The 16,697-nt window shown below is 37.1% G+C and overlaps 1 protein-coding gene across 1 annotated transcript; it reads left to right on the top strand.

Moving 5' to 3' along the window:
- Window positions 1-218: 218 nt before the first annotated feature.
- Window positions 219-7,972, top strand: LOC102227585 (NAD-dependent protein deacylase sirtuin-5, mitochondrial-like). Its single transcript, XM_005796037.3, has 9 exons — window positions 219-343; window positions 1,629-1,733; window positions 2,784-2,917; window positions 3,011-3,236; window positions 5,066-5,153; window positions 5,251-5,304; window positions 6,473-6,596; window positions 6,764-6,879; window positions 7,047-7,972. Exons 2-9 carry the CDS (start codon window positions 1,634-1,636, stop codon window positions 7,117-7,119), a joined length of 915 nt encoding a protein of 304 aa, XP_005796094.1. The 5' UTR covers window positions 219-343; window positions 1,629-1,633; the 3' UTR covers window positions 7,120-7,972.
- The last annotated feature ends 8,725 nt before the right edge of the window (window positions 7,973-16,697 follow it).

Genomic DNA, 16,697 nt, shown 5'->3' with positions numbered 1-16,697 from the left:
GAATATGTTTGTTTTTATCCATAGCATTATTATTATTATTATTATTATTATTATTATTATTATTATTATTATTATTATTATTATTATTATTATTATTATTAATGGAAATTGAGTGAAAATTGTTTTGGAGAGTGAATAATTATACCTGCCTGAGCGACAGTTAAGGATATCCACCACTAGAGGGCGCACTTGAATTACACATAATCTTGGCTTTACGACACTCTTGTTCCTTTGCGGTCCCTTCTGATTATTGAGGACAGATAGGTAAACAAGGCCACCGTGTCTTTCTTGTCAGACAAAAAGAAACTTCTGTCGAAGTCGGTGCAATTCAGCTCCTCCACGTGTAAGTTCCTTCAAAAAAGTTATTTCGCCCACGTTGATTTTGCTCGATGCAAGTTAAGGTTACGTGGTTTTCTTTGCTCTAACGACATCTTTAGGAGGCAGTCACGCACTTCACGACTGTTGGGCAACACAACGCATCTGCATTTTTTAAAGAATCCTGAAATATAACGGCATTAGGCTGCTACTTAAAAACTATGCTTGACATATTTTGTTTTCGAGTTAAAAATGTAGACACCATCAGAATACCGACAGAGATTAAAGGGTGTTTAATCCTTGTTTTGAATGTAAGATCTGGCATTCAGTACAACCTGTTTCCACTTGTTTGACTTTGTTTGCGTTGATAGGTGTGTCAGTACAACTATTTATTTTCTCCCGTTTCCCAATTGTTAGATATTAGTTAAACAAACTTCTTAAGCTTTCCTCTGTGTGTACATTACTTGCCGTATCAGTGTAAAGATCCCCAGACTCTGTCGGTACTGTTGCAGCTTCTTGCTGCAATAAAAATACATCTCGGACTGCACAGCATTTTTACACCATAAATTATAGTCATTTAGACGATATGTTGACTCGAGAAGTTACAAAAGGCATCAAGAGCAACATCATCCATTTGTTTCATTGCCCAAAAGCAAAATGCTGGAAGCTGTCTTGGGTGGTTTTTAAATTGTGTAATTTTATCATCTGAACTGTAGTTGATGGTCACTAATTTGTCAAGGAATGCAGTGGAAACGGGCTTTGATGGAATACATTTACCTGGGAATGCATATAAAATATTCTATTGTGTCATGTGCTCTGCTTGCTAACAATATATTTGGCCAGTTGTATGAGTTTTCAGTGTCCTAGTCTACAGCTTTGGCCGGGAGCAATGCAGTAAGTGTAGGTTTTATTGCAGCCAAAATCGGCAACAATATTGCAGTGATATGTATACCTTATATCAGGCAGCTCTGCAACAAGACAGAAAACTGTTTTTGATGGTAAAATATTAGTCATTTGGGTCTTGCTTTCTGAAATGTGTTTTGGTAAAGTTTTTGGGTTGGTGTCTTTTTTTCTATTTTCACATTTGTAACATTTGTAAATCACAACTAACTGGATAATATTCTTAATTCAAAAATATTAATATAAAAGTTACATTCAGGAGCAAAAAATAGTCTTTGTTTTAGCATAAAGGATGATATTTAAATCTCATAAGAAATATTACAAACATTAAAGAAGTCTGAAACTGTGTGTGGAAAGTAAAATGACATGCTGTTAAAAAAACTGGCATTTTTATGTTTCTTCTGATCTTTTAGTGACAATGCTTCTCAAAGGCCGAGCTGTCCTTTCACTTGGTCTTCGCATGTGCTCCACACATGTGACAGCAGGACCAGTGATTGAACCAGGAAGACCCAGTTCAGGTAAAACAAGAGCTTTTTAGAACCACATAGACTCACTCTTTCTACCAGGCTGTATCTAGTAGGAAATTGTTTATCTATCCATCCATTTTCTTCCGCTTATCTGGGGTCGGGTCGCGGGGATAGCAGCTTAAGAAAGGAGGCCCAGACTTCCCTCTTCCCAGCCACTTGTTCCAGCTCCTCCGGGGGAATTCCAAGGCGTTCCCAGGCCAGCCGAGAAACATAGTCCCTCCAGCGTGTCCTGGGTTTTCCCCGGGGCCTCCTCCCGGTGGGACACGCCCAGAACACCTCACCGGGGAGGCATCCAGGAGGCATCCTACCCTCAACTGGCTCCTCTTGACGTGAAGGAGCAGCGGCTCTACTCTGAGTCCCTCCCGGATGACCGAGCTTCTCACCCTGTCTCTAAGGGAGAGCCCAGACACCCTACGGAGAAAACCCATTTTGGCCCCTTGTATTCGCCCATACCATGTCTCCTCTTCGGGCTGAGCCCGGCCTAGACTAGACATTACGGAGTTGTTTTCTAAAGATATTGGTATTATTTTAGCAAAACCCATGAAGTGTTTTCAACTTTTATTATGCTTATTTCATTCATTACATTAATGATTGTAAGGCGTGGCCCTCGTGCCCCCCATCCAGGCCTGGCCCCAGTGACCCATGTGATTTGGGCGAGGGAACACCAAATCCAACGTTCACATCCATCAAAGGGGTCTACAATTGTTTAGGCGTTGCAATATTCAATGTAACTGGGATATACTGTATCTTGAAGACAAATAAACAAGTATTACTCTATTCACTAAATTGAGATTTTGGGTGAATTTTATGTAAATGGACGCTGTTCTTGGTATAGGGTAATTTAAATCCTAACATGAGAAAAATCTAAAAACAACATGACTGTTAGATTACAAAAATGTAGTTTTAACAGTTTTGTAAGTTTCCAGCTTTTCATTTTTACAATTTTTTAAAACATTATAAAAAATGTACCTCCTTTTGTTTAATTAAGTTGATTTAAACTTAAATTTGTTGGATATTGATAAGTTCTTGTTTGACTCTCAGACATGTCTGAATTCCGAAAGGCCTTCGCTAAAGCCAAGAACATAGCAATCATCACCGGAGCAGGAGTGAGTGCAGAGAGTGGCGTGCCAACTTTCAGGGGAGAACATGAGAAGTGGAGGAAGTGGCATTCCCAGGTACATTTAAACAAAGAAGCTATGTCTGATTACAACATTCTTCCCTCTGAGCTCCATTCTTTAAACTTGTCCATGTGGATCTACCCCCTAAAGGACCTTGCTTCTCCAGAGGCCTTCTCTCGCAACCCGTCTCGGGTCTGGGAGTTTTATCACTACAGGAGAGAGCTTGTGTTGGACAAGAAGCCCAGCGCCGTCCATTTAGCCATTGCAGAGTGCGAAGCTCGTCTGAAGAAGCAGGGGCGCTCAGTGGTAGTCATCACCCAGTGCCAAGATGATTTGCACCGACAGGCTGGGTCAAAACATGTGCTCAAGGTTCACGGTGAGTATTAGTGGGAAATTCTGTAGTGATGAAAGTTGTAAGAACATGACGAGCTATTGTATAGATTTTTTTCTGCACATTTTAATTGACCATATCAAAATGTGATTTGAATTTTTCTGTTGGAAGCTGATCCTTTCACTTGAAACGTAAAATAAAATCAATTTAATAGAAAAGTATCATGAAGGTTCCTCATAGCTAATGAAGTGACAAGTATTAAGGGTCTTAGACACTTGATGAGCATATGAAGTGGACAGATTCACTGCAAAAACACATTTTGTCAGCCATTTAGTCAATATGTCCTTGTGTCATAAAGAGTGCAAACAAAGAGACATCTTTGTGTTTGCGTTTTGGATTTTGTTGTGACCTTAGACACTCAAAGAACTCTTCACAGTTAAGAGGAATAAATATTATAGGACACTATTTCTAAAAGTATTTACTTGTCTCCCTTTGCTTACATATGAGTTTAAGAGACACCCCATGTTTATATCACATCTTTAATGTCAGACCAACCTTTGCACCATAACAGTTTAAACTCTTCTGGATTTGCTTTCTGTGAAGCTAAGGAGGAGTTGTAATTTTTGACTGTTCTTCCTGAACCGCATTTGTGTGGCCAGACTGTGACGTAATCTCATCCTAAAAGATTTTCTGCCATGTTAAGATTAGGGCTCTTTGCAGATCAGCCTCGTTCTTTCACACCAAATCTCCTCGTCGTTGTCTTTCTGGCTCTTGCTTTGTGCTCTAATGCAGAATCTTGTTGAAAAATAAGGGCTCATTCCCAAACTGTTTCCACAGAGTCATGAAATTACCCAAAAAGTGTCTTTATATGGTGAAGCCTTAAGAGTTTATTTGACTGGAACTAAAGGGATGAGTTCAGCTCCTGAAAAACAGCCCTACACCATAATCCTCTTTGTACCAAACGTGACGTGTGACACAATGCAGTCAGGCAAGTGCTGTTCTCCTGGTAAATGCCAAAGACAGACCTGCACATTAGTTTGCCAGACAGAGACTCATGATCATGGTCATCACTGCCAGGAACTTGTCTCTATTGCCCCAGAGTTAAGTGACGGTGTTCTTTACTCCACTACATTCAACACTTTACATTGAACTATTTGGTGTAAAGCTTTACTGCAGCTGCTCAGCCATGGATTCTCATTTCTTGTGAAGTTCTCTATAAGATTACGTGAAGCTTGCAAGTCTGTAGCTAATGATCATGCACAATGTTGGTGATACTTCGAACCTAAGCATCTGCTGCATTGAATCCCTCTTTATGGAATTTACTAGTTCCCCAGAGGGACCCATTCCTTAAAATGTTCCTAGAAAGAGTCTGCATCTCTGTGTGCTTGTTTAGATACCTGTGTCATGAAAGCGATTACAACACCTGCATTCAACGATTCGGATGATGGAGTAAACATTTTTATTTGACAATATCATGCATCTTGTTTTTGCAAAGAGATTATGGTATTCCAGTGAAACATTCTTAAGACTCAGCACTAAATGTTTGGAATGTTTTTTTTTCTCAGGATTCCAAGCAGCACCACAACTATTAAAAAGATGAAATTGGGGCGTGCTGTGGTGGCGTAGGGGATAGCGTGACCCACATTTGGAGGCCTTGAGTCCTCGTCGCGGGTTCGATTCCCGGACCCGGCGACATTTGCCGCATTTCTTCCCTCCTCTGTTTCCCCCCTTCCTGTCAGCCTACTTTCATATAAGGGACACTAGAGCCCACAAAAAGGCCCCCTGGAGGGGAGAAAAGAAAGATGAAATTATTTTTGTGTTCATTGCATTTTGTGTGCTGTGTGTATGTTTGCATGTGTGTGTGCAAACTGCAGGCAGTCTGCTGGAGACACGCTGTATGAGTTGCGGACAAGTGACTGTGAACAAGCAAAGCCCCATATGTGCTACTTTAAAGAGCAAAGGGTAGGCAGCCCTTGATGAATATACACACACTAATAAACATTCAGAATTTGTGGTCTGATCCCTTCTGTTTGACTTTACATATTTTGTTTGTTTTCAGAGCACCTGGCGCAAATGTTCCTGATGCACAGATTCCTGTGGATAAACTGCCAAGGTGAGATTATCTACACAATATATTAACACTGACAAATATATTTCCTAAGCTTTTTGGCTCCCCTTTTTACTGATTTCAGGGGGAGTGTTCCTAATGTCTATGACCTGAAATATTTTGACAGAAGAACCTTTAATCTCCTTGCTTTTAAGCTGGTTAAATATTCATACGTGGTAAAAAACAACTATTAAAAATTGTGTTAAGTTTTATATTTAAAACACTTAAGCAATGGTTTTCAGACCCATGGATTTCACTCATTTGCTCTTTAATATGGTACAAAAAGTCCATGTTTTATATTCTATTTATTTTGTATGCTTCCTAGATTTTAATAACATAAAAAGCAAAATGAAAACCGGTTATGTCTCACCTTAAAAGAACCAAGAAACAACCAAACTAAAACATTCAGTTCATTCTTTTTAGCTGAATGTCACTTTATGCTCTTCTGATTAGAGTAAACAGGGGATCTAATGCATGTGCGTGGTACATATACGCACAAACACAGCGTAAAAAGAATGTGCCAGCTTGCTGCTGGTAAAGACACATCGTTCCAAAACAGCCCTCTGTTCTGATTTAAATTTTTAGCTTTGCTTTACTTCATTTGTGCCCTCCAGGCAGACAGCATTATCGGAGCATCACTCAGTAGGGATCATTTTTCAATAGAAGATGCAGAAGAAGAATGAGAGAAACTATGAAAGGAACTGTCTGCTAACACATTTGCATGAAAGCATTTGTTTAATGGCACATCTTATCAAGCTGTCCCACTTATCTTATTCTCATTTCAACTCTGTTGTGAATCAGACCTTCATAAATACATGGCTGTATATGTATAATGCTAAGTAAGCATTATACATGTTTTACACATAAGATTTGGCTCCAGGAGATACGACGCAACTCCACATGCCCTTTAAATTCAGAGGCAACGCAGGGAATTGAACTTGTCCACTAGAGGGCAGTGATGTTCTTCGAGGTCAAATTTAGCCTAAATATCACCAAAGTGTTCTGTATTCATTTCTCAGTGACATTTAGGTGATTGCCCCATTTTTATTTTTGACTTTGCCTTTGAAACATGTTTCTCAGCTGACTAAACCTTCGTTGTTTTGCTGTTTTTAGTTTGGTTTTTTTGTAAGTAGGAGCTGAATTAACTTATACTTCTTGCTGCTGTTCTATAAAGATGTGAGGAGAGAGACTGCCATGGTCTTCTGAGGCCCAATGTCGTCTTCTTTGGGGAGACTTTGGACTCTCACATTCTGACTAATGTGGAAAAGGAAATTGAAATCTGTGACCTCTGTCTGGTGGTGAGTTGTTTTTTATGTAGGTACATTGACACACATTTCACCTGTGTGACAGTTTTATGTAATGCCGTATTTTTCCAGAGTGTTAAGGACTTGACCTGAATTGCAGCATTGTCCAGAGAAATCTGAAGTTGACTCTTGGGTTATTGCTCCCTGTTGTTTACTTGCAGGTGGGGACGTCATCCATTGTTTACCCAGCAGCCATGTTTGGTCCCCGGGTTGCATCCAGAGGTGTTCCTGTTGCAGAATTTAATATGAATACAACACCAAAAACTGAATATTTCATGTAAGTCAGTAACAACACTAAACTTCTGTTTTAAAAACATATGTGATAGCCTGCATTTATAATGTTAGCTTCAAAAGAAACCTAAAGAATCATTAGCAGATATAACACCACTACTCCTCAGCGTTCTAACATTTGTGTTATCTTTTACTCTGTTTGATGGGACACAGGTACCATTTCCAGGGTCCATGTGGAACCACGCTGCCTCCGGCTCTGGCACCACATGAGTCAGAGGAATTGTAAAAATCATTAGGCTGTTTTTTTGTTTTTTAGATGAAAGTTGGTGGTTTCTTCTACATTCTAATACAATCCAAAGCTGCTGTATTTCATCACAGTTTATCAAATAGCAAGCTGCCCAAAAAAACAGTTTCTTTTTTTTAAATGTTATGAATTTCTTAATACTTGAAAATCTTGCTTACAAACTGGAATCAGATCAGAGAACTTTTTAAACAAATATTGTCTTCTTAAAATAAAGGTGGAAAAATGCAACTTCATTAGGAAAGGGAATGCACCCCACATTTCATACTTTCATAGGAAATGGTCTTCCTTCTTCAGATTAAATGTTTAGAGGAGATTCTTCTGTTAGTAGAAACAATTATGCTTTAGAAAGAACTAATATTCTTTCTTGTGCCAATGGATGGGATTCCTCTGTTCCTTTGCTATCCAATGAACAGGTTTGCAGACATGCTCTTGTGCCTTTTCAAGCTGTTGATTCAACTTTGACCAAATGCTTGCTTATAAACCTCAAGTGCAAATCAACCAATGTTACAGAGATTTAGTCAAGTGTTTAGTTTACTGAAAATGGTAAAGGGTAAAGCAGAATAATCTATTCCTCGTTGTGTTTGACAGTGTTTGATATTATGTCTGAAGTCATCTGGTTACGTGTATGAAGTATTCAGGAGACATTAGATGCATGTTTATATTGTTCTGCATCTTGTTTTCTCAATCATATATGGTTAGAACAAAAAGCAATAACATTATTTTTTTTTTACATTTTCATTGTCTATGGACTATATGCACAGCTACTTTTTAAAGCATTAATACTGCTGACTCATTAACACAAAGCATATTAAAATTCTTCAGTGATGCATACTGATTTTTGTGCCGTTCATTTTTCTCCTGATTCATAGTAAAAGAACACAATCCTGCATGTGCTTAATGTGAACACTAGAGGCCAGCGTTTAGCTTTCTTTAAGTTGTTTTATTTTCTTCTGGGGATGGGAGATGGAAACAATTTTGCAGTTTTGTTCAGTTGTTATTCCTGATTGTTCTATGATAAGGCTGTTGAAAGAATAGTAGTCAACATAAAATATTTGCATTTCGTACCTTTCACAGTTGAAAGGTACAAAATGCCTTTCAACATTATAAACAAATGTTTGTAATACAGAAACATTTGTGTTAGAGCTGCACTGTTTATAACAGGAGTTCCCAAATTGTTCTGCTCCTGACCCATAAAAGAACAGTGGTTTATTAAATTGAAATATAATTAGCATGATATCACTATTGCAATGAACTGCTTGGATGCAATACCTAGTAGGCTATTGCATCCAATAGCCTGCTTGGTTATTAGACCCAGCAGGCCATAGCAGGTATAATACGCTGTGCTTTGAAAAAGTATTTGCTGCCCCACAGATTTCTTCTGTTTTTGCTTTTTTTTTGACAATTTGAAGATTTCCATTTCACTTCATCAAACAATTTTTAAAAGTTATTAATGTCAACCTGCCCCTACACAATAGGGCAGATTGACATTAATAACCTGCCCCAGGGGGTAATTACTGAAGCAGTAATTGTCCCACTAAGCCCAATAACAATTGTGGTAACTGGCAATATGTATTTTACCTTGATGTGGAGGAATTTTGGCCAACTCTCTTTTTTTAATCGATAAACTGTCTGTTTAAGGTTGTACCACAACATCTAAATCAAATTTAAGTTTCTATTTAGGTAAGACCACTTCAATACCCGTCTTCAGGTATTTTGTTTGCCATTCAGGGGCAAACCTATTTTGGATTTTTTGATGTGGCCTAATCCAAGTCTGCTTGAGTTTGAGGTCGCAAAATAATGTTTGGACATTATCCATCCATCCGTGAGTCAATCAATCAATCAGTCAATTATTTTACATGCTTATCCCTAGCGGGGTTGCCAGGGGTGCTGGTGCCTATCTCCAGTGGTCACAGGTGAGAGGCGGGGTTTAGATCCCACCTTCTCAAGTCACTTGACCTATCCCATTATCCTTCCATAAAAGGATAAGAAAAAGATTCACTTTCGCTTAAACATCAGAAATTGTATTTACCCGTAATGATATATTAAGAAAGCATTTTACATATACGCATATACATTTTTTAAAGTAATTTTGTACCCCTCTTAATCACTTTGAATCTCTAAACATTGTCAACAAATCAAACTCCTACTCTTACCAGCCTACATCCCATAAAATAGCTGCATTTGAGGCAAGTCTCTTCTTTACCTTTATTATAATATGGGTGCCACACAAGACGCACTCAGATGTTGATGTTTGGCCTGAGTGACTTAAATATAACATCCAAACGCTTTACTAGTACTTTAATGCACAATGAAGTGTTTAGCACTCATTTTAGAATACTTAAGAACTACCATGAAGTGGTTTGGGAAGAGCACTCAGTTTTCAGTAAAACTGTATAATGTGTTGCTTATTTTTTGTTTTTTAAGATTGGTTTATTGTCTTTAGTTAACAAGTATGTCCTCTTTGCTTTGTTTAAAATCTCTCCATACCTAATTTTTTAAAAGGCTTGTCATAGTCTGCACTTGAGGTTAGGAAGCACTGGTCTGCTCATGGCAATGTACGTCTAAAATGCTCCTGCATGACTAAGTTTAACAGGTTTTTTAGTAAAAATAATTGTGATACATGGTTAGAAATAACTTGATTTGACCATGGAAGGTTATATTCAATAGACAGTCATAAAGAGACTCTTTCAAGAGAGCCATTTATGCCTGTGGCCAAAAGGGAGAATGGTTTTGCGAGTATAAGTATGATCTCAGGGGAGCCTCTTATTGTAGGTTCGTTTCATGGCCACTATAGTTTTAGCTCTCATGATAAATTTTTTAGTTCACAATGCAGAGCGGCTCTACACAAACTGATCTCAGGCCACTTTGGCAAGAAGCGTTATTTGTGGCTCCTCTTTTTTTTTGTTTCTCTAACATGGCATCTAAAATCACATGCTTTCGTCTTTTAAAGTATCTCTGTTATTGCATCCCATCATCATTATCTTGATTAGATCTTCCACATCTGCTTTTCTATTGCTGGTGCCTTCCTGGAGGCAGACGTAAGGCCAACTTCTACTTGTCACTAGGAGAAAAAAAACACAGAGAGGCACTTAGTGGAAATCTCAGCTGTCATTTTTGGAGCAGGTTTGACCCGAGAACTCAACCTCCACTTCTTTTGTCTTTTTCCTTGTGGATATGAAGTGCAAAACAGTTTTTGAGACCTAAATTGTTTAGGGTAATAGATTTGCCATTGGTGGCAGCTTAACAAAATTATTTTTATTTAAATACATTTTATTCACACACATCTCTGCAATATTAGTTTTTAACTTATGTTAAATACATTGCAGAAATGCAAAACTCCTGGTAAGAAACAACCAATCAGAACCAGGTCTTAGCACTGTCAATCATGCTTGTGTACGTGCTGCTCACACCCTCCCCCTTGCTACTACAACTCCTCACAGCAGAGCCTCTTGTGAATGCGCAGACTAGTTAGGATGGCCACTGATGACCGTTACAGCAATCTTGAGCAGCACTTACATGAGCATGATTGATGGTGCTAAGACCTTCCTCCTGGCTCTGATTGGTTGTTTCTGATCTGGAGAGGTGTAATTCTGCCCTAATGCTACTAATCAAAACAGTTCTCCGGTAAGCAGTATAAGAATGTATATGAACATATATGAATGTATTCATATTTATGTTGGGCCCAGCTATCATTTTATAGGAGTTGGCTCTTACTAGTTCACCACAAAACATTAACTCTTAAGAGTCGATGCTTTTGAGCATGGCCTATCACTAGTGTATGTGCATCAGGAGAAAAATATGCCTGAACCAGTATGTATTCATCCTGCGTGTGAGTAAAACTTTTCATTTTATGTGCAGACTGGCAGAAATGTCAGAAAAAAGCAGGGAAGGCTGGCTGAACTTTCATAAATTTTAGACAGTTCCACACTGAAGCCATCCAGTCACACAGCACATGTCCACATCTGTTTAGAAAGACACAGTTCACTCTGCCATGTTAGCAGTGCGGGATGTATTTTATTTGACAGGCTGTGCTTTCATATGGCTAGCAGTCCTGCCTTAGCTGGATCGTGTTATGGTGTTTTTTTCCATAACCATTGAAAAAGAAAGTAATTTTGTAATCATTCATTACAACACTCTTCTATTGATTATGAGGTATTTTAATATTGCCACAGTTAAAATTCCTTTGGTCACTTTAAGTCTTCTAATAGCTCTATAATAGCTAACAAAAGCAACACTTGAAGGTCCACAAATCCAAAATGGCATGAGCTGAACACAGCTAAACTAAATACCTTCAAAAACAAACCACGACAAATGTAGAGCAGAGTCGAGCAAAGGCGAGCAGTGGAGAACAGATGAACCAATAAAAATAAAATTAATTAAAACCAGAGAGGTTAAATGCTTAGGGGTGAGTGGAGATAGACATAAAATGCAAGTGTGATAAAAAGATAATTATTAACAGCTGTGGAACTGACAGCAGAGAGATGAATAATAACACAAATGAAGCTTGAACTACTAAACCCTACAAACCATAGGAGAAAAGACTTGATATAATCTAAGAGTCATAGATGTAATTGCCCAAAGAACAGAACACAAGAATAACTAAAAACTAAACAAACGGATGAACTACTATGGGAAAACCTTAATCACAATAATATTATTGTCATTTTTATTCTAACAATAATAACACCTGAGGTAATTAAAGAGCATCACAAAATAAAATCAATTCTCAAACACCTTTACTTTGACATATTCTGCATCATCCATTGTCTTAGTCTGTTGGTCTGTCCCTCTGTGTATTTCCTTGCCATGCACTGCGTGCAGCAAACTGTAGGTGCGTGGATTCAGTGTGGCACGTGATCCTTCGAAAGACAACCTTCCGTATGATGGAGGACACTTAAACTGGACACAAAGACACATGCGCAAACACACGTACACACTCAGATTATCTGAATTATCTAAAGCTTTAAGAGGATTTCTGAAAAGTGGGTGTTGTACTTGAATCTCATGTGCCTGATGGCTATTGATCTACTCAAAGCTTACAAACAGAAACGTGTGCAACAAGTGCAGGTACTTCTTGCAATCACAAACAAGTTTCTTACTTCTTTTTGTTTAGGCGTCTAATGTTGTCATTTGCTATATTAGGCTACATACATACATGTACACTCAAGTTAAATCAAAAACTCTGAAATAAAAAAACTGTCTTTGTTTGCAGAAATGTATGTGATCAGAGATACTACCACTTCATTAACAACCTTGGTGTATATTCATCTAGGTATGGTGATGCTTTCTCACTTGACAGTTTGCTGACTACAAGCTGTGGCTCGTCAGCCTGCACTTCTGAGGAATTCAATCAACACCCTGCAGCACCCTGCCTCTTATATATATATATATATATATATATATTTATATGTATATACAGTATATTTATATGTATATATATATATATATATATATATATATATATATATATATATAGATAGATAGATAGATAGATAGATAGATAGATACAGTAGATGTGTGTAGAGTTTTTGTGTTTATTTTGTTGAAATCAGTTTTCACTTTTTTGGGGTAATTTTGTTTGAAAAAAGCCAAATTTTGTTGATTTTTCTTTCTTTTGTAAAAAAAAAAGAAATATAAAAAGTAAATTATCTAATTGACACTGTATATACCGTAAAAGGATTTCCCACTTAACATTCAATAAATTTCTGTAAGTATATGCAATGCTTATTCCCTGTGCTGGCACATTCTTTTTCCCTTTTTTTTTTTTTACCCATAATTCCTATGAGACCTCTCTCATGTGTGGATTATTTTTTCTTTAATTCCTTTGTATGTGTGGATTACTTGGGCTGCTGCTGACATCTGGTAAAAATTAAATTTCAAAAGTGTTACAAAGAGAGAATTTAACTGTAGATATTTTTCCAAGCTTTGTTTTCTGCCAGAATCAGAATCGAAATGTAACCCATTGTATGATTCTCTCAGGAAATAGTTGGATACTAGTCGAGATTTAAAGAAAAACAGCGACAATTTGTCTGTCATTTAATGTAATTATAATATTACTAAATAATGTTAGGGAATTCATCTCAGTGGATGCATTTTTTTCCCAACTGAATTGTGTTTAATTGCTTTACTTTATTTGGATAGCCACCATAATGTTACACAAAGAAGCCTATCAACAGGTTACATTGTATGCTTCTTCAGGGGTAATAAAACTTATTGATCTGTTGTGACTACTAACATGTTCTGCAGTGGAGACAAATGACTTGATGTGCTAAATGAAGGATATTGTTCCATACTTTCACAACTGAGTCAAGTTTTGATTTGGTAATTATGAGTAGATTTTGTCAGCCATGACTAACGGTCTTCAGCAGATTTCTGCTCAAGGCCAATTGTTGGGTCATTACTTTCAGATTTCAGTGAAAACTACTCAGACTGTTCATTTTCATTGTACTTCCCACATAAATAATACAAGAGAAATTGATTTACCATTAGGTCGCAATGCAAATGTATAAAAAACATACATGCAAATGCTATGTTGGTATTTCTTCATTGCTGCTTTTTCTCTGCAGTCAACACTCTAAAGTGACACCGAAGGGAAAACAAACTTTACTTTATTTTGGCTTAGCACATTGTAATTATAGCTGACATTAGCTAATTTGCAGCTTGTGTTGCTAGTCCCTCCTGGGTATGTCTTGGCTGTTTCATTTGCTGCTGTTGAGCCAGCAGATGAAACAGCCAGTGTGCAGATGTCCTGTGTCTGTGCACTGCTGGGGATTGCTGGTTTCTCAGCTATCATTACAAACAATCTTCTGATGACAGCAAGTGTAAACCACCGTTTAGATGGGGGGGGGGGGGGGGGGTGTAGTAACACGTCTAAATATTCTCGTTGATATGTAATCCACATTTTCTTTTCATCTTTTTTCTGTCCCTCTGGAGAAGTAATTTATGTGTGAACTGTTTCCAGACGCTGAACATCCCTGTTCCATGATAATAGGCACTTTTATTCACGGGGTAATTTGTGGCACGTCTTTCTGCTTTTACTATAGAAGAAGGCAAACCCTATTTAGATTGAAAATACATTTTATTCTTAACATATTTATCAACAAAGTCAAAAATGAGTTTAACCCCTTAGATAAAAAGTGGAAGAAAAAGGATACATAATTTTTAAAATGTTTTTTTTTTGTTTTGTTTTACTAACAATCAGAAAGGTTTGTCTTGCATTTGTATTCAGTGCCCCAGAGCCAACACTTTGTAGAAAGAGCTTTTTCACTGAAACTTTTGTGGCATGTCTCTACTGGCTTCGCTCAAGTCTTCTGCATCTTCATTTTGCATACAGTTTTTTTTTTTGTAGCTCTACTTTTCTTTATTTGATGTTTAAATTGGGAGAAAAAGAAGCATATAAGCTATAAGATTCAATTCTGACCTCAAATGAGTAGAGTACCTTTTTCTACATATTTGCTATGGCCTGTACATGTTTGTGAAAAACATTTAATAATAACTTGTAAACCTTTAAGTTAAAACATTTCTGTTTTGACTCGTAAAAAAGTATTGAAAACCATTTATCCTTCCATTTTCACTGTAATACTTTATATTTAAATATTTCATGACCTCCCATTAAATCACAATATCTTTTGTGGTTGCAACATGAGAAGTTAGGTTACAAACAGATTTGTAAGGCACTGTAGGTGAGCTCCAAAAAATATACATCTCATGTCAAAGAAAAGAAGATTTCATGAGCTGAGGTTAATATTTAGACATATTGTGATGGAAAAAGATCTGAGACACATGCTTATATTTTCACTTCATATTAGATGTGTAGATAGTTTCTATCTTTTGCTTTCATTTCATTTTTTTCTTTTGTATTGAAAAAGTGACAGACACAATTAGACATGAAGGCGGAAAAGAAGAAAATAATGTTTTAGAAGCAAAGCATGCAGCAGGAAGCTGGCTTCCTCACTGTCCCTTTTGTCTGGTGCCCTTGGAGTGCAGCTTTGTGCTGTGAACTCCCATAAGACCTCTCTTTGTTCTCAGAAGATAAGGCCTGACAGAGTGTGACCGTCCACTTACACCTGAAGTCACCAAAAGCGTAAAGAATAACAGGTACACACAGAACGATGCTCTATTCCTGCTTAGCCAAAATCAGACCAAGAGGCTCCCCAGCAATACGGCACTCAATCAAACAACAAAATAAGTGTAAAATAGTGACATAAAAATTTATTCTTCCAGAACATTGGTTGGAATGTTATTGAAGGTGACATAAAAGAGAATTAATATATAGCTGCTTTGTCATTGGGATTCATTTTCTAGATACAAGTCTCAAAATGTTGAATTATGGATATAGGCAGTGACAGAAAATCAGTAACAGATTAATTACAGCCTGGTTGACAGACTACAAATTATAAGAGCGTGTTATTTCATTTGCATATCACCTTGGTGAGAAGCCCCTGCTGACAGGCGACATACAATAGCATGATTGTCATGTTTATGTGTCAGCTTATTAAGTCCAGGACATCTTTGTAGATAAGACAGAATACCAGTGTGAAGGCAAGGTGTCCTACATCCTGTGTCCCACATCTCAGTGTCTCTCTCACTCTCAGAGGAGGAAATGCTGAGAAGACAGACAGGGAAGGCAGACAGGAGAAAAGGTTGAAACAGAAGATTTAAATCTAACTTGTTTGATGTGACAGAAAGCAAACTGATGATCTGTTTGTTGTCATGATTACTGCTCTTTGATTAAATATTCAATTTTCCCATTTTTTTATTTGAACTAGTCTATGTTGTTATTTATCTTTATACTACTACACTTTTAATGTATATAATGTTCAAACTTTGCAACTAATAGCAATAATTCATGTTATCTATCTATCTATCTATCTATCTATCTATCTATCTATCTATCTATCTATCTATCTATCTATCTATCTATCTATCTATCTATCTATCTATCTATCTATCTATCTATCTATCTATCTATCTATCTATCTATCTATCTATCCATCTATCCATCTATCTATCTATCTGTTTGACGATGCCTAACGATTGAACAAATGATTTTATGTTTATTAGAAAACGTTGACTTATAAATGCGAATAAATTAGGTGAAAACCACTAAACTTGATAAAACTAATCACCATACCTAAAAATGTCTTCCTCTCTCTCTTCCTCTCTCTTTCTCTCTCTCTCTCTACACACACACACACAGAGACACATTCTCAAAAGAATCATGCAAGAATGAAACACAACAAAGCATAAATTTCTCAAGCCTAACAACTTCACAACAACATAACAAAAACAATAATAATAATGATTCAAATTGACCACTTTGAAAACAATAAATTACACTAAATATAGTCACAAAAATCTCTTTCTGCTTGAATTCTGTCTGTATACCACTTTTTTTCTTTTTTAAAAAAAATAAGACAGCTTCCTTTTTTGTTTCTCAATTTGGCAGGCAGCCCTAAACTAAACCTCCTTGTTTCTATTTTTCATCCCATCCATTCCCCCCTCGCTCTCTTTGTTTATCTGCCACACTCTATAAACTCACTCCATTTCTGTGCTGGATC

The sequence above is a fragment of the Xiphophorus maculatus genome, chromosome 6, assembly GCF_002775205.1.
Source record: "Xiphophorus maculatus strain JP 163 A chromosome 6, X_maculatus-5.0-male, whole genome shotgun sequence".
NCBI lineage: Eukaryota > Metazoa > Chordata > Actinopteri > Cyprinodontiformes > Poeciliidae > Xiphophorus > Xiphophorus maculatus.
Note: the sequence above shows the minus strand (reverse complement) of the source record. Positions and strands in the feature narration are given on the sequence as shown.